The sequence below is a fragment of the Neoarius graeffei genome, chromosome 11 (assembly GCF_027579695.1).
Source record: "Neoarius graeffei isolate fNeoGra1 chromosome 11, fNeoGra1.pri, whole genome shotgun sequence".
NCBI classification, from domain to species: Eukaryota; Metazoa; Chordata; class Actinopteri; order Siluriformes; family Ariidae; genus Neoarius; species Neoarius graeffei.
The window spans coordinates 66,074,646-66,101,678 of record NC_083579.1 but is presented as its reverse complement, the minus strand read 5'-3'; the positions used below and the strand labels follow the sequence as shown (position 1 = coordinate 66,101,678).

Sequence of the window (27,033 nt, the reverse complement as noted above, 5' to 3'; positions counted from 1 at the left end):
CGAGTCACAGTGAGAGTATGATGGTCTAATGTGCCCTTGAGCAAACTGTCATTCAAGGCACTTTAATTAATTTCCTGCTTCTTCCTGCCTAGTCATGCTCAGTGAAAGGGGCAGTGTGTGTAACAGCATGAACACGATGCTGTGTGGAGCTTAAGTCCGCCTGACAGGACACGAGAACCTACAGCTTTCCACACCGTACCATTTTCATTTACAAATCAAACCATTTAATATTTGATTGCACTGTGATACGATCTCGCGATTTACAAACAGTACGGTTAGGCCTAACGTTAATTAGCGAATAATGATGATGGTATCGAGAAGGACTATTTTAAAAGTGTAAGCGTTATGGACAAATCTCTTTGCTAGCCTGTTAAATTATTTGCGCGTCAAATAAAAATATTGTTCTTAAAATAATTATACATGTTCTTACATTATTAATAGTCATTTATTATTTTTAATTGATCAGTTTTTTTGTAAAGTTGTGTGTAAATATTTATATGCGAGCCAAACAGAACTAAAAACTTCGACTGGATTTAAAAAAGTTTTGGAAACACTGATTTCTAGACATTCACCGAATTCACAATTCGATTCGAGTCACGATATTGGGTTCAGGGTTGGATTTTTGCACAATATCTTTGGAAAAAAAATTAAATAAAGAATTTTATTTCCAATTTATTTTCCTATTCATCATCACCTTAAACATTCCTTTTGTTAAATTAAAAAAAAAAAAACCTTTTTGTTTCATTTTGGTAATAAGCAACAATAATTATTTACCCATGTTTGTAAAAGTTGGAGTAAAATATAATAGCCTAGTCAGTAAAAAAATGTCTTTTATTAGAAATTGTATGAAAAAGTTAAGAACAAATAGGTATTTTCTTAATAAACTTTTAGGAACATTTGTACTACCTCCATTTCCTTCTCTTTTCTTTAGGTTTTAGCAGACTGTATAAAGAGAGCTCTGATTTCTTGTTAAATGTTTGTACAGTCAATCACACAACAGCTCTTTCCCATTTTAGATCTGGGTTTTTTTTTTGTTTGTTTTTGTGCGTTTTTGTGACAAGGAAACACAGTCGCACGGAGCACTGTCGCCTCACAGCAAGAAGGTTCTGGGTTCCAGCCCGGTGGCCAACAGGGACCTTTCTGTGTGGAGTTTGCATGTTCTCCCCGTGTCCGCGTGGGTTTCCTCCGGGTGCTCCGGTTTCCCCCACAGTCCAAAGACATGCAGGTTAGGTTAACTGGTGGCTCCAAATTGACCATAGGTGTGAATATGAGTGTGAATGGTTGTTTGTCTCTATGTGTCAGCCCTGTGATGACCTGGCGACTTGTCCAGGGTGTACCCCGCCTTTCGCCCGTAGTCAGCTGGGATAGGCTCCAGCTTGCCTGCGACCCTGTAGAACAGGATAAGCGGTTATGGATAATGGCTGGCTGGATGGATGTTTTTGCTGCATTAGAGCTGTGTTCCTTCCACCTAGGGTGAAGTTACATGCGTGACCTCTCTTGTATGTTATTATTATGCCCTCGGCTGTCTAAACAACACAATTACAGTGAGGAATAATGACGAGATTATGCAGCCTGATGATAATCACAATTAATTTTTTTATTTAATCAGTTCGACACGTCATACATTTGTATCGCGATTTATTTTCACTCCGATATATCATTACATACCTCCTGATTTTCTTTGACTCGCATCTCTATGCTAATAAAATAGATGTTATTAAATTAAACAGTCTAGAAAACGTCCAAATCTGGATCCAAATTACAGAAAAGGTGAATTTCTTCTTAATTGAGGGACTGGTCTTATTTGTCAAATTATGTATTTATGTTAACTTTTTTCCCCTTTAAATATGTTATTTCTTTAGTTAATACATTTTAATATAAAATGGCTGGTTTTCACAAAAGTTTGATTAAGTTTGTGTCTTTTTGAAATAGATATGCTGTTTAAAATTGACCGTGTAATCTGTGTATAAAAGTGCAGTAATTTATCGCAAATGACATGATTTGAAGCCGTTCCTACGAACAATATGAATAAATAAATCCATTCATATCCAGATTGATAAATGAGGCCCATTGCGTCGTGCATGCCATTTTGTAATCTCATCTCATTATCTGTAGCCGCTTTATCCTGTTCTACAGGGTCGCAGGCAAGCTGGAGCCTATCCCAGCTGACTACGGGCGAAAGGCGGGGTACACCCTGGACAAGTCGCCAGGTCATCACAGGGCTGACACATAGACACAGACAACCATTCACACTCACATTCACACCTACGGTCAATTTAGAGTCACCAGTTAACCTAACCTGCATGTCTTTGGACTGTGGGGGAAACCGGAGCACCCGGAGGAAACCCACGCGGACACGGGGAGAACATGCAAACTCCGCACAGAAAGGCCCTCGCCGGCCACGGGGCTCGAACCCGGACCTTCTTGCTGTGAGGCGACAGCGCTAACCACTACACCACCGTGCCACCCCCATTTTGTAATAATTCTGGCTTATGAGTTTATATCTAGACCACTTGAGCATCAACAGGACGATTTTGAGGCCAGCTGTAAAAGGTGAGCCAGTTTGAGTCCAGTCTTAATTGAAATCTTCTCCGATTATCTGGTGATATGGAGCAGATAAAATCGAATCATCTTCTTCACCCCATCCAATCCTACTCATGGTCATTTAGTCAGGGCCTCTGTGATTCAAAATATCTTTGATGTATCGGAGTATCAGGACAAAACTGTGTGCCTCATATACAAACACAATGCATTATACCTGAAAATCTGATCTGGCCGAGCCGTTTTGTCGTGCATTATTTTTGTTTTGAAGCTATGTTTGATCTCTATGTAGTATGTGGTGTTTTAATTCTGAACAAATCAATAATAGTGCAGTGGGTTTGATGTCTGAAGGACAATCCAGGAAAAAAAAAATCTGTGAAATCTGCCATCATATATAGAGACTCGCATTTTCAAAGGCTGGGATGCGATAAATCTGGTAGTTTGGCCAGGCTTTAGATAACATTACACTGCCGTTCAAAAGTTTGGGGTCACCCAGACAATTTTGTGTTTCCCATGAAAAGTCACACTTTTATTTACCACCATAAGTTGTAAAATGAATAGAAAATATAGTCAAGACATTTTTCTGGCCATTTTGAGCATTTAATCGACCCCACAAATGCGATGCTCCATCCAGAAACTCAATCTGCTCAAAGGAAGATCAGTTTTATAGCTTCTCTAAAGAGCTAAACTGTTTTCAGCTGTGCTAACATGATTGTACAAGGGTTTTCTAATCATCCATTAGCCTTCTGAGGCAATGAGCAAACACATTGTACCATTAGAACACTGGAGTGAGAGTTGCTGGAAATGGGCCTCTATACTGTACACCTATGGAGATATTGCACCGAAAACCAGACATTTGCAGCTAGAATAGTCATTTACCACATTAGCAATGTATAGAGTGGATTTCTGATTAGTTTAAAGTGATCTTCATTGAAAAGAACAGTGCTTTTCTTTCAAAAATAAATAAGGGCATTTCAAAGTGACCCCAAACTTTTGAACGGTAGTGTATCTAACGCTACGTTCACACTGCAAGGCTTAATGCTCAATTCCGATTTTTTTGTGAAATCCGATTTTTTTGTGAGGTCGTTCACATTAACAAATATATGCGACTTGTATGTGATCCTCAGTATGAACAAAAAGCGACCTAAAAGTGTTGCGCATGCGCACTGCAGGATACGACGACGTCACACGCAGTGAGCATGGCCAGTGTTTACGGAAGTAAAACCGCCCGGTTGCGGTATGACCCATCCAATCTAGCTTGAATAGCTGCATCCCCCCAAATGGAAATCAGCTCCCTAACCTCTGCGTCCTTCCATTGAGAAGATTCAGAACCTTCACAGCCCGAAGCGTCCCTCGCATTGATGTCATGCGCAGGGGCGCAGATACGTTTTTTGAACTGGGGGGGGGACAAAAAACTGGGGGGGGGGACAAAGCTGCCAGCAAACCAACCCCAACCCCAACATGCCTGTCAAACTTGTTGTTAGTAACCATAGCAACCAAGCTCGAGCTCGCAACCTGTGCAGTCTGCGCAGCTCAACCAACCGAATATCAGTCTTTGTTTTGTTTTATGCGAGTTGTTGCAACTATGTATACACTGCTGTGCACCTCAATAAACCGAATGGTAATTAGTCTTTTGATTTTTCCGTGAGGTTTGACTTATACAAAGAAAGACAGCATAGACGTTTTTTCCTCCCTATAAGTGGGGGGGGACCGAACGAGGTGAATTTAAATATGACTCGTCCCACCCTCTATCTGCGCCCGTGATTATGCGCCATGTTGTTGTAACTTTTTTTGAGAGACCCGCCGCCTACTTCAGCGCAGAATAGTGACGTTTGTGGCTTGTTGATGACGTGTAAGTCGGATGAATGCGACCTGGTGGTTCAGACTGAAGTCGCATATGAAAAGAGCGGATAGGAATCGGAATTAGCACCACATATCCAAACGGCCTGGGTCGGATTTGAAAAAATCGGATCTGTGTCGTTCATATTGTCAATAAAAGATCGGATACAGGTCACATATGGGCGAAAAGATCGGATTTGAGTCACTTCAGCCTGCAGTGTGAACGTAGCCTAAATGTCTAGCGTTAGACATGAGTGTTTATTCTATCCACATTCACTGGATATGAGCAATCATGTGCTCTGATTGGCTACCCCACTACTAGGATATCAGCTCATATACCGTGAGTAGAGAAAAACAAAATGGCGGACAGAGCATGTTGCTGAATCAACCGAGGACGAAATAAAAACTCTACTCGAAAACAAAATACCAAAAAAAGCGCGGCAAAATATGGAATAAAAGTATTTGATGGTACAAAGGGTTTTTTTCATTTTTCAAGAATTATTATTATTATTATTATTATTATTATAGCATTTTTCACAAATTGCTCCTGTCATTTCGCCAGTTTGTTTACATTCGAAGCGGAAATTATTTTGTCGGACGTTTTGCATAAAGTTTTTATTGATCAAATTTGCAAAAAGTAAAACTAAAAATGCTCTGTTTCTCAAAATCCAGTAAATATGGATAGAATAAAACAGTTATTCCACTCAGTCTCGTTGTGACAGAGTGCCCGTCACTACAGTTCAGTATGTGCTCTGACTGCCATACCAACGAGCCTGGATCTTTGGTGTTGTGGTCAAGGTGCAGGTTTGGCACCCTGTGACTGTGATGGTATCAGAAGTGGGATGGCCATAAGTCGGGAGGCCATCGGAGGTGTACAAGGGACCCCCAGGATAGGTGGCCCCTGTGCAAGGGACCCCAGAGATGCGTGAAGCATGAGTGTGTGTGGCTCCTTGGTATGGGAGAAGTACGGTTGGGGGATGCGTGAGGGATGCCTGTGTGTGTGAAACACACGGGTGCGCCTCCTGAAGGGGAGGGCAATGTGACGGAGTGCGTGTCGCTATAGTCGAGTATGTGTGCTGACTGCCATACCAATGAGCCTGGCTCTTTGGTGTTGTGGTTTGGCATCCTGTAGACCCGGGTTCAAGGCAGGACAAGGTGACTGTTCTCTTGCTTCGCTACACTCATCGTATACGGCTTAATCAGCTCATGTACGACTCGATTTCGTGGAATAACTGTTAATTATTGACTGTAGCATGTTACATCATGAAGTTCCCCAGTCTTACATTTGAACTGTTTATTTGCATGTGGTATCTCATCTTTTATTTGCGTGTAATTGGGTTTATATTGAGTATCTCATCTCATCTCATCTCATCTCATTATCTCTAGCCGCTTTATCCTGTCCTACAGGGTCGCAGGCAAGCTGGAGCCTATCCCAGCTGACTACAGGCGAAAGGCGGGGTACACCCTGGCCAAGTCGCCAGGTCATCACAGGGCTGACACATAGACACAGACAACCATTCACACTCACATTCACACCTACGGTCAATTTAGACCCCGTCCACACGTAGCCGGGTATCTGCTAAATCGAAGATATTTTTCTACGTTTTGGCCTGTCATCCACATGAAAACACATCAAAAACGAATATTTAAAAAAACTCCGGGCAAAGTGAAGATTTTTGAAAACTCCGTGTATGCCTTTTCGTGTAGACAGAGATAACCGGAGTTTTGCGTTTTAGAACGTCACAATCTGCGCCAAAAAAACGACAACAAATCTGCCCTGACTAGCTCGCCCCTTTCATGAGGGAAGTCATTAGAACTCTCCGCGGGATACTGCTCCAAAAACAGGGTCAATATGTCCACATATTTGCTTTGACAAGATTCCCAATCAACGTTTTCTTGCGTCTTTTGAAGTTTATACTCCAAAATTGTGTTTAGAAGCAATTCTGTCTCCGAGTCTGTCCAGACGAACGAGCTTGGCGCCATGTTTTAGGTTTAGGCGGAAGTGACGCCAACAGAGGGCTATTCTGATGTGATTCGGGGGTAGGATTTGGGGAAATAATGCCATCTACAGGTTTGGAATGCTTATGAATGTGATTGAAAACGCAGATGTTCGGTTATGTGTGGAAGGGATTTTTTTCGAAGACGAGGTGGTGTGGATAAAACATTAGAGTCACCAGTTAACCTAACCTGCATGTCTTTGGACTGTGGGGGAAACCGGAGCACCCGGAGGAAACCCACGCGGGCACGGGGAGAACATGCAAACTCCGCACAGAAAGGCCCTCGCCGGCCACGGGGCTCGAACCCGGACCTTCTTGCTGTGAGGCGACGGCGCTAACCACTACACCACCGTGCCGCCCCGCATCAAAATCCTGTTTTCTATTATTTAAAAATGATAAAATGCAATTGTCATGATTTATTCCTCTCTTGGCTAACTAGGTGTAATAAACAGCTGCCATTTGAACATTGTACAAAATAATCATTTTATTACTGGAATAATTTTAGATTAACAAGTCTGTGTTTAAAAAAAAAAAAAAAAGTCTTCCTCCCAAGTTGGCTTGTATAGCCTATAAATCCTTCGCAACAAATTGGCCTGCGTGTAAATTGTCACTTTTCCTTCATTGCTTTGGGTAATTATTTCTCTTTTTTGGAACACGTGCAAGCTTTAATCACTTAACATCTTTATCATCCAGCTCAGTGCATTCATTTTTATGAAAGACATTTGGGGCTTTGATTTAATGAATTTGACAATTAGCGAGTCGTGTTAATGAGTGTTAGGGGCTAAGGAGCTTCATTGACAGGGCTCTGGGCCTCGGAGCTCCGCTGCTCCCAGCTGCAATGCTTCATTTCTGCTTCTCCTGCCCAAAGCCTGAAAAATGAGTCAGAGAGGACGAAAGATTAAAGGATGGCATGCTTTAGAGTGCTAGTTCCTGCTGCTTTGTTATAGACGAGCTGCGTGTTATGGTAATATAGGGACGGTGGGAAAGAACAGACACATTGGCCAGAACTAAATTTAAACACTGTGATTAGATGCTGTAATAGCTTTTAGGAGTCTGACATCATTTTTTTTTCTTTTTTTTTTTTTTTTGTGAACTTAAACTGTCAAAAATAAAATAGGTCGATAGAGATTTCAAACTGTAGGAAATCAAAGTTTATGTTTGAACAGTACCGTGAAGACAGAGAATACTTCTGCAATATCAATCCAGGCTGATTTATGCTTGTGCATGACAATTCCCCCGTCCTTCCTCCATAAAGGATGAGAAAGTATGCGTAAAATTTGTGAAATTTAAAAACCCGAGATTCTGTTAAAATAGAAAAGTAACCCTAGCCTGGTTCATTCCTGTCAGTCTCGCAGCAATGATTCGGACGGGATGAAAACAAAGCGGCCTCCAAAAATAACCTCTTGCTCGAGCGCCATCGTACTCTGGTTTGTTTATAAATGGTCTAGGGCTCCGAACTCAAGAGTGGAAAGAAAGGGGTGTGAGAACATTTCAGGAGGGAAGAGAGAAGTCCTATTGTTATCAGGCGATATCCAGTTTCTAGTGACTACCTGAAACGCAGCTCACGCGTTGTTCATGTGTTTGTGGTAGTTGTGATCGCTCGTGCTTAGCACAGGCTCATCTCCAGTCCACGAAAGCTGTTTTTTTTTTTTTGTCTTGGTGGGAAAATTCTTTTGCTTTTTAATCATTTTTGACTCCTTGCCAGTATACAGTATGGTTTTATCATTTGAATGATGTCAACATGTACAGGACGTGAATGAAATTGGGACCTTTTTGGTTAAAAATGGCAAGTTTACACCCACCCTGAGCCCACACTGAAATAAATCATTGCTACTTTCCCAGTGGAGCGCATCAGTATGGCTGAAATGTGTCTGAAATCGCTCCCTACTCACTATATAGGGCACTATATAGCGACGACGCCATTTTGTAGTGCTGTCCAAAACCTTAGTGAGGATTATTTACACCCTATATAGCGCACTCAAAGTATCCCACAATGCATCACGAAAAGTAGTGTAGAACCGATCATCACTAACCAAAGCAATATATCCCGTCGTGCATTGCGGTCGCGCTGAAAGAAATCAAAAGTCTCAAATTTGATTTAATAAAAGGCAGCGGCCCCTGTGATGACCTGGCGACTTGTCCAGGGTGTACCCCGCCTTTCGCCCGTAGTCAGCTGGGATAGGCTCCAGCTTGCCTGCGACCCTGTAGAAGGATAAAGCGGCTAGAGATAATGAGATGAGATGAAAAGGCAGCGGCAAAGAAGAAAGTATTCAGTCTTTGATTTAAAAACAAAACTGAAAGATGCAGGCGCTTTGCATTGATTAATGTGGGAAATACGCTCAGTATAATATGGATTTATCACAAAAAAACATGCATGTATTTATTATTTTGAAAACCCACCAGCCGACTGATCTGGCACGTTTTAATTGTGCGACAGTAATGACGTAAATACCAGCACGACGGAGTAGTGTCGAAAGTGTTTTTTTTTTCCCATTTTACCAATGAGCTCATTAAATAGTCCTCTATATAGTAATTCCCTATATAGGGAGTAGTGAACGAGTGAGCGATTTTGGACACAGGGACTGTTTCTGTTTTCTTACAGTATACACTACCGTTCAAAAGTTTGGGGTCACTTTGAAATGTCCTTATTTTTGAAAGAAAAGCGCTGTTCTTTTCAATGAAGATCACTTTAAACTAATCAGAAATCCACTCTATACATTGCTAATGTGGTAAATGACTATTCTAGCTGCAAATGTCTGGTTTTTGGTGCAATATCTCCATAGGTGTATAGAGGCCCATTTCCAGCAACTATCACTCCAGTCTTTCAGTTACGTTCATTATGTCTCATCTCATTATCTCTAGCCACTTTATCCTTCTACAGGGTCGCAGGCAAGCTGGAGCCTATCCCAGCTGACTACGGGCGAAAGGCGGGGTACACCCTGGACAAGTCGCCAGGTCATCACAGGGCTGACACATAGACACAGACAACCATTCACACTCACACTCACACCTACGGTCAATTTAGAGTCACCAGTTAACCTAACCTGCATGTCTTTGGACTGTGGGGGAAACCGGAGCACCCGGAGGAAACCCACGCGGACACGGGGAGAACATGCAAACTCCACACAGAAAGGCCCTCGCCGGCCACGGGGCTCAAACCCAGGACCTTCTTGCTGTGAGGCGACAGCGCTAACCACTACACCACCGTGCCGCCCGTTCATTATGTCTTATATTAAATATAGTTAGTTTTTTTTCTTTTTTATCAGACATCTAGTTTTTGGGTTTGTTTACCTGACATGTTTCGACGTACGACTGTCATCTTCCTCAGAGTGTCACCGGATGTTATTGGTTACGCATCTTTTATCAGCTGATGTTTCTGAAGGCGTGGCCTTCCTGTCTGGTTTGACAGGTCGGTCACGCCTTCTACTGTCTGTTCGTCCCCTGCAAGATGGCACTCCAGGTATGGGAGAGCATGTATGCTCCCTCATCCCGGTTGATGGTCCTCGGGCTTCGCTTACGGATCTCTATGGCCTCCCTGATCCAGCGCTGATGTTTGTTATCTTCTGTGCGGATGACTCTGGCATTCTCCCAGTCCATAATATGATTTTCCCTTTTGCAATGATCTGTTATGGCTGACTTATAATTTTCCTGTTGTGCCTTTTCTTTTATTGTTCGGGTTTGTCTTGTAGCTGTCTCCTTTTCGCACTCTTTCTTATGTTCATTTTTTCTTGTGTTGAAACTCCTTCCTGTCTCCCCGATGTAAGTTTTATTGCATAATTGACATGGAATCTCATATACGGTGTTGCATCTGTTGTCCGGATGTATTCTGTCTTTGGGATGAACCAGGATCTGACGGAGTGTTGTGTGTGGTTTGACAGGTGTGTTAATGTTGTGTTTCCTCATTGCTCTTTGAATGCGTTCAGTTATTCCCCTAATGTATGGTAATGTAACTACTCCCCTGTGTTCTTGTTTGTTGGTTTGTTTTTTCTCTTTCTTCTGTGTTCTGTTGTTCTTAACCTGTTCCACCCCTTTGGATATTGCCCATTGTGGATATTGACATGCCTTCAGTGCGTGTTGTATATGTTGTTCCTCCTGTTCTTTGTCCTGTGGATCTGTAATTATTGCTGCGCGTTCATGTAATGTTCTAACTACAGATGTTTTGTGCATTATGGGGTGTTCGGAAGTCCAGTTTAAATATTGGTCGGTGTGTACTTTTAAAAACCCACACACACCGACCAATATTTAAACTGGACTTCCGAACACCCCATAATGCACAAAATATCTGTAGTTAGAACAGGAAGGCCATGCCTTCGGAAACATCAGCTGATAAAAGATGCGTCACCAATAACATCCGGTGACACTCTGAGGAAGACGACAGTCGTACGTCGAAACATGTCAGGTAAACAAACCCCAAAACTAGATGTCTGATAAAAAAGAAAAAAAAACTAACTATATCACTCCAGTGTTCTAATGGTACAACCAGTACGTTTACATGCACATAGAGAAAATCGAATTTCTGCCGTTGCTCGACTGAAATCGAAGCTCTAAATGGCATGTAAACACCTTAGCTCGGCTGAAATTGAACCGAACTTGATTTCTCGCAATCGAGCTACACGACCTAGATTATGCGATTGCAGCCGAGCTACTTAGTGCATGTAAACCCTATCGAGCTACGGAGTCGAGCCGCTTACTTCAGCGCTGCCCCTTCCGGAAGTGACGAGTGACGAGACCAAAAGCGGGAAAAACAACAGCCTCGGTCGGCATGACAACGAATCATGACAACGGCATGAATCTTTTCTTTTTGCGGCATTGTTTGCACTGTTAAAAGTTAGCTCACTTACTGTATCACCAAATACATCTGTACAGCTGCTGCATAGCTGTGAATTGTGTACATAAACAAGTCATTGTATTTGTGTGTGTGTGTGTGTGTGTGTGTGTGTGTATGTCCAACATCTGAAGAATGTCAGTAAAAACAAAACAGTTGAACTTTTTGTGTTTTTATTAAGACATAAGTTAAATTGTAAGCAAAAAAAATATATTTTTTGTAAGCAAAAAATGGACTTTAGAAAAATATTATTGTGCAAAATAAGTTGTCTTACAAAACAGTGGTCTGCGCCGGACAGTTTGTAGCCATAGTCTGTTAGAGCAAGCCTAACACGGAACCAGTGTTGCCAGATTGGGGGGTTTTAAGTGCATTTTGGCGGATTTGGCCATGTTTTGGGCTGGAATACGTCAGCAGTATCTGGCAATACTATAATCTTCTTCATGACGACAACCGGAAGTGTACCAACACGATGGGGCGTGTAGCCCCACGTGTGGCTCAGGTGCACAATGCACCTTGCACAATAGCCCGATTTCACTTGGGCATGTAGGATTGGATATCTCTGGCACCCCTGCTGGGACCCTTTGCTCGATTACCGACAGTAGCTCGATTTGGATGTGCATGTAAACGCACTGAATGTGTTTGCTCATTGCCTCAGAAGGCTAATGGATGATTAGAAAACCCTTGTACAATCATGTTAGCACAGCTGAAAACAGTTGAGCTCTTTAGAGAAGCTATAAAACTGACCTTCCTTTGAGCAGATTGAGTTTCTGGATGGAGCATCGCATTTGTGGGGTCGATTAAATGCTCAAAATGGCCAGAAAAATGTCTCGGCTATATTTTCTATTCATTTTACAACTTATGGCGGTAAATTAAAAGTGTGACTTTTCATGGGAAACACAAAATTGTCTGGGTGACCCCAAACTTTTGAACGGTAGTGTAGTTACAGTATGCTGTGTCCCGAATCTTCCAGAAGTGTCCTTTCCCTGACCTGTACATTTACTCTTGTTAATGTGTTAAGCTTTGAAACGTATGAACACACTCCCTTCCACTCTCAGCGTCGTCGTGCTGCACACAGTACTCCTTTTTTTTTAAAGTCTTAAAATGCCACCTATTAAGACTGTAAGCGTAAGAGTGTGTTTGTAAACAAGAGCGTGATTGCACACCGGCGTGGATCTCGCCATACTTCGACTCGCCTGTGTTGTAGCCAGGCCCGAGGCTGTAATGTCTCCGTGTCCCTGACACACACGTACACAAGCGTACATACATATATATTCTTTATCTGATTAGCTGGCGCGTGTGTATGGAAGGCAGCGCCAGCCTGAGGATTTCATTTAAAAAAGTATCAAAGGTTTACACGTTGCTCTTTTTAATCAGCATGTTTATCAGGCAGAGAAAAATTGCAGGAAGGACCACAGGGAGAGGGGAGGGTTATCTTAAGCACCAGTAGCCTGGGAAATTGATAATGGCTACAAGGTAATTTACTGCCAACTTGTGCATCCCCGCGTGTGGGGCTGCCCCCCATTCTAATTACAGCACATGTAATGTCCTAATGAAGCTGCGGGGTGGTGTGTGTGTGTGTGTGTGTGTGTGCGTGCCTCAGCGTTCCTGTAAACTGTCCTCTTTCCGCAGCTGAAAATGAACTCGTCTCGGCGCTCGGTGGAAATCTCATTGTCCCGCCGGAGTGTGCGGTGGCTCAGAATTTATGGTCCTGCTCGAATAAAACGTTTAATCATTGTGAAAATGTTAATTGAGTCTAGGCTTCTATATGAATGCATGGTGCAGAGCTGCTGCTGTCTGGATGGCTTAAATCCTCTCAGCTCCAGTTGTTTACAGGAGCGGAGAGCTGTCGTGGTGTTCGTCACGGTCAGCACACAGGCATTCAGGAAAGATGGCCGCTGATCACAAAGCTCCTGGCGTTGGTGGTGTTTAGCAGGACTGACGTAGAGAGCCGGTTTTCTGCGAGGGTCAGTGGTTCATTGAGAATGTTGATAAGAACACGGCAGCTTGGAGAGGACAGGACGTAGCCCGAGACTCCCCACCCTGCAGGGGACGTGAACAGAGTCAGGAAAACCACGCTACCCCTTCCATATATAAACATCCCCCCCTGCCTATCTGACAGAGGAAGAGACCTGCTATTGAGCTCGGTTATCTCTGGTTTAAAACTCGGGATCATTGTGCAAAGGAAAGAGAATAAATATTGCTTTACCTCTATTGCTACTGTCTGCTTTTGATGTCGTATTTCCTGCTTTTGTGATTGACAGCCGTTCCAGTGTGTAGCGTTTGTGAATACTTGGAGTCGTTATCGGAGTCTGAGGTGAACTGAAACACATCAGTATTAACCTGGAATTTTAATTAGGCATATCAGGGGAAAATTCAAATTCAGTCCAAATTGCTTGAAACTGCTCTTATGGAACTCAGAATTGAATGCAGAGCAACATACTTTTTACAGATTTAAAATACGTTTATATGTTCTTGAGATATTACAAATCAAAGACTGAAAAAACGGCTTAATTTTTAAAAAACCTGCCGTAATATTCTGTATTCGGATCACATGGTCCAAAACGGGCCTCATTAACCAATGAGATCTCATCTCATCTCATCTCATCTCATTATCTCTAGCCGCTTCATCCTGTTCTACAGGGTCGCAGGCAAGCTGGAGCCTATCCCAGCTGACTACGGGCGAAAGGCAGGGTACACCCTGGACAAGTCGCCAGGTCATCACAGGGCTGACACATAGACACAGACAACCATTCACACTCACATTCACACCTACGCTCAATTTAGAGTCACCAGTTAACCTAACCTGCATGTCTTTGGACTGTGGGGGAAACCGGAGCACCCGGAGGAAACCCACGCGGACACGGGGAGAACATGCAAACTCCGCACAGAAAGGCCCTCGCTGGCCACGGGGCTCGAACCCGGACCTTCTTGCTGTGAGGCAACAGCGCTAACCACTACATCACCGTGCCGCCCTTAGTAGTGTTTATATTAAAGAATATAAATGATAATATTCACAGCTTTCAAGGCGAACCTCAAAAACACTGTCTGATCCACATCCAATAAACAATTCACATTCGTTGACCTGAAATCGGCACTCGCGTTTCTGACTTCCGGTTTTTTAAAATATCATTCCGACCATGAAGATCTCAGTATTTTTCATCAAAACAACTACAGTTATATTCTAAAATAGTTATTTATTTACATGAATCAGTTTGATTTGGGAAAAAAAAATAAGTAGGTAAAGCTATGAAAACTGACTTCAAAGTCTTCCATGAATCGTAACATCAAAACTAGCTGATGGAAAATTTTGCTGGATAATTCATCAGAAACAGTGAGAGCGAGAGAACGTCCCTATAAAAGTTACTTGATTGATATTCACGAGTAATCCAGTTGGAAACCGATCAGAAGAGAGAGAGAGACAGCCTGAGCACTTTCCCGTGGCTCAGAAAGCACCGGCAGTTTCCTGACGTCCTGCGAGCAGAGTGAACTCTGTTGTACCAACTTCAACCTGCCGTTCCTCCCAAAGTACTGAACAGATCTTAACCAGATAAATTTCTTTGGAAACCAGAAATTATAAGCTTTTTAATGACAGTATTCACGATAGAAAATATTCAAGAGTGAAACAGTGACAGGTTTGGAAACTTAGATGAGCGTCTGCATGCAGAATTTTCACAGCATGGCCAGCCTAGTATAAATTTTACTTTCCAGATTTTTTTTTTATTTTCGTGCATACAAATATCTTTGAGCATCAGCGGTACCGCTCCACTCTGCCTTTGTGTCCCTGTGGTAATGAAATTGTGTTGCATCTTATGCAAAGAATTTTACCATAACCTTTAACATTTTGTCTTTGTTTATTGTTACAGTAAGTGCAAAAATCCTTTCCCTTTAAATGAACCCTTTAGGAGGAAATTATTTTATCTTTTACCTTTAAGGAAATTACTGTTTACCTCGGTGATGTTTTACACACTATCGGCATTATCTTAACCAGCTTCATGAGGTCGTCACCTGGAATGCTTTTCAATTAACAGCTGCCTCGTCAAAAGTTAATTAGTGCTATTTCTTGCCTTCTTAATGTGCTTGAGACCAAACAGTAAATAATAATAATACAGTAAACAGCCCTATTCCGCAACTGTAGTAATCCATATTATGCCAAGAACCGCTCAACTAAGGTGGGGTTTACATTAGACCGTATCAGCGGATCATCAGATTAACGTTTTTAAAACGATTCGCGTGCACACAGCAACGCCAATACACGATTCGCGTGCACACAGCAACGCCAATACACGGATACGCTCGGCTCCGCAGGCATCCTGCGCTCCAAATCACTCCGCCCTGAACAGCGAGTGCCCTCTGGAGGGTGCGCACTCCGGCCCTGCGCAGCTCACAGAGCGCGCGAGTGAAGTGCACAAGCAGTGATTCGGGACTGAGCCGCTGTGTGTGTGATCCCAGCGCATGTCGGGCATGCGCGTCACTTACCACTTGCAAGTGGAAGGATGGCAAGCCTAAAGACAATCATAACTACACAATGGGCAGTATTTGCATCAGTATTTGCAGTATTTTCATACTTTTATACTCTTTAATGAAAGGTGATACAAGGCGGAAGTCCGCGCCGTTTTTCAGCAGTCGCGTCACATGACCAACGCCAGCGAATCAGGAAGGTGGATGTCACAGTGACGTTGTCCAATGACGACGCCAGGTAGAGCTCAGCACAGCGTATCCGCGTATTCTCAATGTTTACACAGCACCGGACCAGACACGATCTGGATTGAATACGTGGACCCTGGCGGATTCCCGTTTCCCGGCGTTTCCAGGCGTTTTAATGTAAACGGACAGTGCATCCACGAAGAAAACGAGACAGATACGGTCTAATGTAAACTTGGCCTAAATAAAGAGAAACGACATCCATCATTACTTTAAGACGTTTAATGAATAAAAATAAAGAAATAATATTCAATTAGAAGATTTGTCTAAACTTTTGGCTGGTACTGTAAATGTTTCTTCGTTATCAAGGTCAAATTGCACCTCTATTTCCGAATATGATGTAAATGTTCTCTATAACATGTCGAACTACCTCCAAATGGCTTGCGCATATTTAACAGTTATTCCACGAAATTGAGTCGTACATGAGCTGATAGCCAACGGGGCGCTATAAGCCATGTACGATGAGATTGACTGGAATAACTGTTTTATTTTATCCACATTCACTGGATTTTGAAGAACAGAGTATGTTTTTATTTTTTGCAAATTCGATACATAAAAACTTTTATACAAAACGTCCGACAAAATCATTTCCGATTAGAGTGTAAACAAACCGATGAAATGACGGGAGCAATTTGTGAAAAATGCTATAATAATAATAATGCTTGAAAAATAAAAAATAAAAAGTTCTTATCATCAAGTACTTTTATTCCATATTTTATTGCTTTTTTTGTATTTTGGAGCTTTGTTTTCAAGTAGTTTTTATTTCATCCTCAGTTGGTTCAGCAACACGCGCCGCCATTTTGTTTTTCTCTACTCACTGTATATGAGCTGATAGCCTAGTAGTAGAGTAGCCAGTCGGAGCGCACGATTGCTCATATCCAATGAAAGTGGATAGAATAATTCTTGATATATCTATTATATCTCTTTAGCATAAATACGCAGGTGATTATAGGAAATTGCATGCATGCTGATTGGTCAAGAAATCCGGACTATTTCTTGATAATCACCTCGAGCGACTCGGCAAAATGGCGGCCAACCACTTTGTCACCATAAGTGAGGAAGAATTACAAACTATGAAAGAAAATGTTCCTAAAAGCACTAAAGATGCTATGAAGTTTGGTCGAAAACTATTCAAAGGTAAGGTGGAATTGGAGTTTATTTTATCTGTTTCAAACCAAAGTATTTTATGTGACTCGGCGTAGACAAGTGAGACAAGACAAGTGTTACATTTCCATCTTGCTTTTGAAGATTGAAATAAATTATTATTATTTTTTAAATAATCACCGGTGTATTTACACGAAAACAATTATCCACCTCAAGCTCAGTGAATATCGGCGAATAATAACCTCAGCTTCGTCTCGGTGATTATTTAATGAATATTGGCTGGGGTTTTTTCGTGGTCTATCAGATATATTCCATTCAGCGAGCATGATATTGAATGAGTCAAAGACGAGTAGTTGAATGGAATATATCTGATAGTAGACCCCGAAGCCGTTTGTTTTCAGGATAATGGCTGGCTGATGAAATTATTGGCTGGCTAGCTGACTCAGCCAAAACCTTAATGGCTGCTGCAGCCACCAAAATGTTTATGGCTACAAATGGCTGATACTGGACGTCACTGTGTGGCATATATCCGGGCGAACGGATCAAACAAATGGGGGGAATAAATAGCAAATTACCACAGGTCCCCTGGTCTCTTACTTCATTGTAAATATAAATCTAGCAAGATTGTAGTTCAATGCTAATAATAAGCTAATCTGGATTGTTCGAGGAAGGCATCTAGCTATCTACTCTCACTAGCAATGACCAGTGAAGGACTGGCAGCTATCTTACTATGATGAAAGTAGAGTGGTGGAGTACTTTTTTTTTTATCAATCTCAAAGTATGTGAAACAAACAAACAAAAAAATACCTTTACACTTTCCCTCAGCAGCGGCAAAGAATGCAGCCATCTCGTCGATATCGGAGTCGATTGATGCTCTGGGTGGGTTCCCGGGTTCCCCAGTGTATCGTGGTAACGGTGTGAGGGGCGGGAAGCCAGACAGGTAGTCACAACGGCAAGCTTGTGGTGGCTCTCTGTGCTGTGATATCAGTTCTAAATCTCTACAGTGTATGCCTATACGTCTCTATTGTGTTACTACTAGTGTGTACAGTTGATCATGTTTGTGTCACTTTTCTTGTAGCTCATGATGTGGATAAACCCATTATTTGATGTACACAATTCTTAGTGGCTCAGCCAAATTTTATTAGATAGCGGCTCAAATTGGCTTACAAAATTATTGGCTGGCGGCGGCTCAAATTCTAAATGGCGGTTTTAGCAGCGCCTGGCGGCGGCTTCGGGGTCTATCTGATAGACCATGAAAAAAAAGCAGCCAATATTATTATTATTGTTATTATTATTATACATACGCATTCCTTTCGGTTGTTCACCGCGTCTTTCGCTTTCAAAATTCTCTCAAAATCTTCTGTATTTAACGAAGCAAACCTGGCGGCCATGTTTGTTTACAAATTGTCACAGTCGCTCGCTAGCGCGGAAGTTTCACATCTCCGATGTGTAGCGTCATGTTGTCTTAACAACCATGCAGTATCGTAAACCATATTCAACGCTCATTCTCCATTGGGTAGAGTGATGTAATACATATAGGATAAGCGATATGCGAACAATATCGCATGCTGTCAAACCAAATGAATGAAACCTGCTAGAAGGGAATAAAACACATGTCTTTATTCCATGGAAAAAGTGTCCTGTATGTTGAATAATCACTGATATTCACCTTGTCTTTGGTGAATAATTGTTAAGTAGCAGACTCTCCTATCCTACACACTACATTTTTTGTGAAACCTTTTACTGCTTGCTTTTGGTCCTTTTCAGAAATAATTCTCTGGTGATTTTGCGTTGTGTGCTGAATTCTTGTCTTCTTGCAGGACACATTCACATTACCAAAAAGGACAAAATGTCTGGACTTATAAGTCCATATATATATATATATATATATATATATATATATATATATATATATATATTAGGGTGCCAATTCTACAGGGTCGCAAGCAAGCTGGAGTCTATCCCAGCTGACTACGGGCGAAAGGCGGGGTACACCCTGGACAAGTCACCAGGTCATCACAGGGCTGACACATAGACACAGACAACCATTCACACTCACATTCACACCTACGGTCAATTTAGAGTCACCAGTTAACCTAACCTGCATGTCTTTGGACTGTGGGGGAAACCGGAGCACCCGGAGGAAACCCACACGGACACGGGGAGAACATGCAAACTCCACACAGAAAGGCCCTCGCCGGCCCCAGGGCTCGAACCCAGGACCTTCTTGCTGTGAGGCGACAGCGCTAACCACTACACCACCGTGCTGCCCTAGCAAGAAAATGAAATATAAATTTAGAATAAGATGCAACAATATTTAGAGGTGGTACAAAGCCTCTGAAAATCCTACTGTTGTATAATTTTCGGACATTTATGTTCTGGTTTTTAATAAAGCTATTAAAAGATGTAGATTTAGAAAATATCAAGACCTTGAGCATCTCAAGCTTCATTACAAAGCACACCCACACTTTGTTCACAAGCCTTCGCATTCCAACAGGCTTCTGAGGAAAAGCCCCGGAGGAATGGCCAGAAGATGAAGATTACCAGGAAGGAAAGAGACTAATTGGTGGACTGAAAGTTGTCAACGATTCAGCTGAAAGAGGTGTAGCTCTTGTTCAGCAGTTCAGTGATGGCATCACCATTCATGAGGATCAAAAACAGTATCTTTTACAAGTTGTCGAATAAAATCGAAAACAGCATCCAACAGTGAAGAAGAGTACTCTTTAAAAAAAGGATGTTTGGTCCTTTTATTGCTTCTATGTATTTAAGTGTTCAATACTGTTTAATAAAGTTTTCATCTCTGCAAATTAGTAGCTTCATATGATTTCTTTACATGCTATCCAAGTTTTTTTTTGAAACAAGTCATTAGGCAAAATCACACAATAATTCCAAATTTCAGGGAGTTTGTGCCTGGAAAAAAAAAAAAATTATATACCGGTATATGAGTGATTCCACGCTTATGGGTACTGAAATGGGGACATTAACTTATTTTTAAAAATTCACCTAAAACCATTTCTTTTTTTACCATCAGGTCACAAAACATGTAATCTTTAATGACTGACATGTTAAAAGATAACTTTAATTTTCTGAGATGTAATAAAAACATATTTATATGCCAAAGTCAGAACGTAACAGAAGTGTTGTGGACATATACATTCTCAATTTTAACAATGTAGAATTACTTTTTGAAACATAGGAAGGTGATGTTTTAGCAAATATAATTAATAAACATGTGTAGTAGAATAAACATACACATTCTTTCAATAAGATTAACATGGTATATAGCTAGATTGTAATTAATTTGTAACAGACGCGAGATGGACAATCGTAACAGAAGTAATGGAACAGACATCATTTTGGAACTCATAGGCTTGACTTTGGCATATAAATATGTTTTTATTACATCTCAGAAAATTAAAGTTATCTTTTAACATATCAGTCATTAAAGATTACATGTTTTGTGACCTGATGGTAAAAAAAGAAATGGTTTTAGGTGAATAAGTTCATGTCCCCATTTCAGTACCCATAAGCGTGGAATCACTCATATATATATATATATATATATATATATATATATATATATATATATATATTTTTTTTTATATATATATATATTTTTTTTCCCAGCTGACTATGGGCGAAAGGCGGGGTACACCCTGGACAAGTCGCCAGGTCATCACAGGGCTGACACATAGACACAGACAACCATTCACACTCACATTCACACCTACGCTCAATTTAGAGTCACCAGTTAACCTAACCTGCATGTCTTTGGACTGTGGGGGAAACCGGAGCACCCGGAGGAAACCCACGCGGACACGGGGAGAACATGCAAACTCCGCACAGAAAGGCCCTCGTCGGCCGCTGGGCTCGAACCCGGACCTCCTTGCTGTGAGGCGACAGCGCTAACCACTACACCACCGTGCCGCCCATCTATATTACTGTATAAGTGACTGAATATCGACCATGGGATCTCATTCAGTATTCTGACCGTTCTATCAGTATTCAATCATGAACTATTTTCCAAGTAGATGACGGTCACTTCTGTCCATCCCTCTGGATACGAGTGTCTGCCAAATTACATGGCTGTAACTGCAAACACGTACCGTAATGCCACGTTTAATTTGTCGTGTTTTTCCCGTGTGTGTTTGTTCAGGAAAAGGAGGGTGTTGAGGCTGTATCAGTAGGAGCCATTCTGTCTGACTACCAGAGAGTTCGGGTGGAAAACGTGTAAGTAAACCGCATCTTATTTCATCCTTTTCGCTCGTGAACCTGCAGCATCATGTACACTCGCATTAGTTAATCTACGCCTGCGTGTGAAATCTGATGAGAGATCACTACTGGAAGATAATCAGTGTCGACATACATTTCTCCTAGGTTTACCTTCGACTGTCACAGCAAGACCTGTCACCGTACTCTCTCTCTCTCTCTCTCTCTCTCTCTCTCTCTCTCTCCGTATCAGCTCAGAGTTCTGTCAGTCAGCCATTGTTTCTGCGCTTACTTCCTCAGGGTAAACAGACGGCTCTGTAGTTGCGAGCTCAGGTTACCTAACCTGTCTTCATTCCTGAGAGGACGGACGCCACGAGGGCGGCTGCCTTCATCTAATTGCACTCTTAACTCTCACTCAGGCCTCGCTGCCATTCAAGGGGCGTCCACGCATGTGCTACATGAGCATGGCGGTGGTGCGCTGCCCGGGTGAAGAAAAAGTGCTAATCGCCTTTGAAGTAGTTTAGTTTGTCATAGGTTCCTCCCCCAAATGCATCTCACTTTTCTGTCTCCGCCGTCCTGTCTCCACTGATTAATCTTTGGGTTTTTTTTTTTCTTTTCCATGTTTGTCTCTGTATTGTTTTCTGTTTGTTTGTTTCTTTCTCTGTTTCTGTCGCGATGCAGGTGCTCCAGGTTGCAGCTCCAGCCTCTGGCGTATTTGTGGCGCCGGGAGCAGGCTGCTCTGCTCAGTGAGATGATCTCCTCTGGCCTTGAGGCCTTCCTCATCAAGGTAGCAGCGTACGGTGGGTGACGAATTCCAGATTAGAACCGCACGACTGCACGTACCGTAGAAGCGCGGAGCAGGTCCCGAGTCTGCTTAAATAATCAATCAGAGCTCAGCAGACGTGTTGACGTGTGAGCCAGGGAAGAAAGCAGTGAAGTGAAGCACAATAAGAGGAGATAAGAAGGGAATTTTTGACAATTGATGCATGATCGTAGATGAGTGCTCACATGTTAATGAAAGCCCTTAGTAACCGCATGCTTCGCTTTTGTTTGGAAGCCGAGGTGTGGGTTGTTTTGTTTTTTTTGAGGTGGGGGTTGGGGTTGGGATTGGGGTTGGTGCATACCTCAGAGCACACAGGGCATGTAGTTCAGATTAAAATCTTGTATGTCTCATTTAAGCTGTTAAATGGCAGGGCGATGGAGGAAAGGTTAGTGTCTTGTCACATGTTCCACTGCTTCACGCGCTGCCTTTAGGCGAGATCCATATCAGGTTGCTCCTAAGACTTGGTGAGGGAAAAAAAAACTTCTATGTTGCAGCTAATTCTTGGTTTGAGGGTATTACATATATCACTTAACAGATGAAATGATGGATGGTAATTAGTTCGTAAATGGTTCTTTTGTTTTTGAGCTACTTGGAGCCATAAATCACAATCATACATTTTCTCTTCGTCACACGTTGAAAAGGCATACGAGCAGACTGTCAGTCCCAAACTGCTATTTATTCGAAGCTTGACCCGCGTTATCCGTATTCAAAACTACTTTCAGTGATATGAACTCGTGCATTTTTATTTATTTATTTTTTTAAAGCCGCTCAGATCTAATACTGCGGGCGGCACGGTGGTGTAGTGGTTAGCGCTGTCGCCTCACAGCAAGAAGGTCCTGGGTTCGAGCCCCGGGGCCGGCGAGGGCCTTTCTGTGTGGAGTTTGCATGTTCTCCCCGTGTCCGCGTGGGTTTCCTCCGGGTGCTCCGGTTTCCCCCACAGTCCAAAGACATGCAGGTTAGGTTAACTGGTGACTCTAAATTGACCGTGAGTGTGAGTGGTTGTCTGTGTCTATGTGTCAGCCCTGTGATGACCTGGCGACTTGTCCAGGGTGTACCCCGCCTTTCGCCCGTAGTCAGCTGGGATAGGCTCCAGCTTGCCTGTGACCCTGTAGAAGGATAAAGCGGCTAGAGATAATGAGATGAGAGATGAGATCTAATACTGGTTTACTTTTAACAGTAAAGTATGCCATTCACCTGGCCGTAATCCGCCTCCAGCTTCACAGGATGAGATTTTTTTTTTCTCTTCTAGTACTTTGAAAGGCTTTTTTTTTTAAATCTTTAAAAGTGGATAACTAACTCCGTGCTTTGATATGTGTGATGGCACTGTGCCGTGTTTCAACCTTCCAGCGTGAACACAAAGTAGGAGCAGAAGGAAGGTAATTATGCTGATGAGATTGTTTTGGTTTTGCTCCTGAGCACAAAGGCTCTTTGTGTGTGTGTGTTTGCAGGAATGTTGAAATCGCCTAACACGAGAAGCTTTCCAAATCAGCCCCGAGCCACACACGCATGCCCTCCTCACCTCACTCTCTGACAAAACAGGCTCTTAAAAGCAGATTCCCTGCATTTCTGGAAGCTCATAATTAGAAAGGAAAACGAGCATAACTGACTTTGTGTGAGTTCTCACGTTGGCTACAGGTTGATGAGTGAGATGTTTGCGGTGCTGACTCGTCACCTGGCCTCTGGGCGTCTGTAATTACAAATGAGAGAGAGAGAGAGAGAGAGAGAGAGCGGAATGGTCTCACAGTGCCGCGGGGCCATCAGGCCTCGCTGCTATAATTTTAGCTTTCATCGGAGCGTACTGAAGCAGCTGGGCGTGTTGTGTGCGGATTTCAGGTGACAAGGGGGCGTTCTTCAGTACACACGGACCACAGGTAGAAATAAAGAATCCTCCTTTCTTGTTTCAGGAGCGAAGGTGAGACAGGCAATGACAAACGCCAGCTTTGTGTTTGATGCCGGTGTCGACGTCCATGAAAGCAGCTGGTGGGTACAGGTTATGTTCGAGTCATAACGCACATTAGAAGAAGAATCGTCGGCAGGCTGTAGGAAGATTCAGGCTCGGCTTCTTCTGCCTGATACGGAGTCTTTGTGAAACAGCTGCCCACACACTGCGTTAGCACTTGAAGCATGTGATCCAAAACCTGCCAACGTGTTGAAGCCTCATCAGTGCTTTTTATCCACAGCCATGCAGATAACCCGAGCCGGCCTTCGTACATTTTCACTCGCAGTCCCTGTGCTTGGGGAAAAAAAAAAACGCTTGTAATTGGCTTGACAAACTGGCAGAATCAAAACCATCATGTAATTAGTTAATTGCTGGGTTTGTCGAGGTGAAGATTCCCAGATGCTGCATTGTCTCTGGTAGTTAATTGGACATGTGCAGCAGAAAGATTTCTCTTCGCTTTTTTTTTCTGCCTCCTGATTTAGACATGATCTCAGTTGGTGCTGTGTTGATTTGATTTGTTTTTTTTTCTTTATTTTTTTCTTAAATACTTAAACAACACAGAACAAAATCCAGTTTAGTTTATCACCTTATGCCTCGGTCACAACCGGCCGTACGTGCTTCTACAGCCGGTCTACGTTCAAAAAACACAAGAAACGCACGGAGGGCGCGCGTGTGACATGCTGATTTTCGAGCCGTAGACTGGCCGCAGACCGGCCGCAGAGGTTCTTTGTCATGTCAAACAAACTCTACGGGTTTTACGTTTTTTTTTTCAGGTTGCAAGACAGACTTACGGCCAACGTGCGTCTTTCTCCATGAACAAAAAAAACGCAGCGATTTGGGGAAATGCCAAAAATCGCACGGCCAAAAAATCGTACGTCCGGTTGTGACCTAGGCTTTACATAGTGATACAACCCCGATTCCAAAAAAGTTGGGACAAAGTACAAATTGCAAATAAAAACGGAATGCAATAATTTACAAATCTCAAAAACTGATATTGTATTCACAGTAGAACATAGACAACATATCAAATGTCAAAAGTGAGGCATTTTGAAATTTCATGCCAAATATTGGCTCATTTGAAATTTCATGACAGCAGCACATCTCAAAAAAGTTGGGACAGGGGCAATAAGAGGCTGGAAAAGTTAAAGGTACAAAAAAGGAACAGCTGGAGGACCAAATTGCAACTCATTAGGTCAATTGGCAATAGGTCATTAACATGACTGGGTATAAAAAGAGCATCTTGGAGTGGCAGCGGCTCTCAGAAGTAAAGATGGGAAGAGGATCACCAATCCCCCTAATTCTGCGCCGACAAATAGTGGAGCAATATCAGAAAGGAGTTCGACAGTGTAAAACTGCAAAGAGTTTGAACATATCATCTACAGTGCATAATATCATCAAAAGATTCAGAGAATCTGGAAGAATCTCTGTGCGTAAGGGTCAAGGCCGGAAAACCATACTGGGTGCCCGTGATCTTCAGGCCCTTAGACAGCACTGCATCACATACAGGCATGCTTCTGTATTGGAAACCACAAAATGGGCTCAGGAATATTTCCAGAGAACATTATCTGTGAACACAATTCACCGTGCCATCCGCCATTGCCAGCTAAAACTCTATAGTTCAAAGAAGAAGCCGTATCTAAACATGATCCAGAAGCGCAGACGTCTTCTCTGGGCCAAGGCTCATTTAAAATGGACTGTGGCAAAGTGGGAAAACTGTTCTGTGGTCAGACGAATCAAAATTTGAAGTCCTTTATGGAAATCAGGGACGCCGTGTCATTCGGACTAAAGAGGAGAAGGACGACCCAAGTTGTTATCAGCGCTCAGTTCAGAAGCCTGCATCTCTGATGGTATGGGGTTGCATTAGTGCGTGTGGCATGGGCAGCTTACACATCTGGAAAGACCCCATCAATGCTGAAAGGTATATCCAGGTTCTAGAGCAACATATGCTCCCATCCAGACGACGTCTCTTTCAGGGAAGACCTTGCATTTTCCAACATGACAATGCCAAACCACATACTGCATCAATTACAGCATCATGGCTGCGTAGAAGAAGGGTTCGGGTACTGAACTGGCCAGCCTGCAGTCCAGATCTTTCACCCATAGAAAACATTTGGCGCATCATAAAACGGAAGATACGACAAAAAAGACCTAAGACAGTTGAGCAACTAGAATCCTACATTAGACAAGAATGGGTTAACATTCCTATCCCTAAACTTGAGCAACTTGTCTCCTCAGTCCCCAGACGTTTACAGACTGTTGTAAAGAGAAAAGGGGATGTCTCACAGTGGTAAACATGGCCTTGTCCCAACTTTTTTGAGATGTGTTGTTGTCATGAAATTTAAAATCACCTAATTTTTCTCTTTAAATGATACATTTTCTCAGTTTAAACATTTGATATGTCATCTATGTTCTATTCTGAATAAAATATGGAATTTTGAAACTTCCACATCACTGCATTCCGTTTTTATTTACAATTTGTACTTTGTCCCAACTTTTTTGGAATCGGGGTTGTAAATTATTAGCATCCGTATTAAAATCTGTAACCACTCTGTATTTTGTATCGTATTATTATTATTATTTCCATAGTCCATTACCTATCTGTATTATATCAACCACCGGAGTGTGTATATGGGTTGTTTTGAACTCCAAGCTATACAGTATGACCCGGAATAATGTGCTACTACTTGGAAAAAACTTCCGTGACTATTCCTAAGTTGCATGCATTCATTTCCCTGAGTAGCAGGACGAACCGATATTATAGTCGGGATTATAGTTGTGGTGTTTCTGCTCCAGACTGGAACTAAATTCAGGTATAGACCCTTTTCAGTCACATGACCTTTGTAAACGCGACCGCCATTTTGGACATGTAGTGGACTTCGGCTCGAATCGGTTTGAATGCGAGGAAGGCGACAAACATAAAAGAAAAAGGAGCGAGATGCAGAAAACTGTATTTACTAGTTTACTGTAATTATGATCTGGCAGCTATTTACACCGGATCCAGTGTAAATAGCTGCCGGAGCCAACATCCAAGCTTGCCGGAGCGCGCTTCGGCCGG

The 27,033-nt window shown here is 42.4% G+C and overlaps 1 protein-coding gene across 3 annotated transcripts in view; it reads left to right on the top strand.

Annotated features, from left to right (window-relative positions):
* dph6 (diphthamine biosynthesis 6) overlaps positions 1 to 27,033 on the top strand; it is a 206,038-nt gene that overhangs the window by 29,575 nt on the left and 149,430 nt on the right. For all 3 annotated transcript variants that reach the window (XM_060934602.1, XM_060934603.1, XM_060934601.1), the window contains exons 4-5: positions 21,164 to 21,237; positions 21,898 to 22,016. In XM_060934602.1, the coding sequence (XP_060790585.1) occupies positions 21,164 to 21,237; positions 21,898 to 22,016 (193 nt within the window). The remainder of the gene's footprint in view (positions 1 to 21,163; positions 21,238 to 21,897; positions 22,017 to 27,033) is intronic.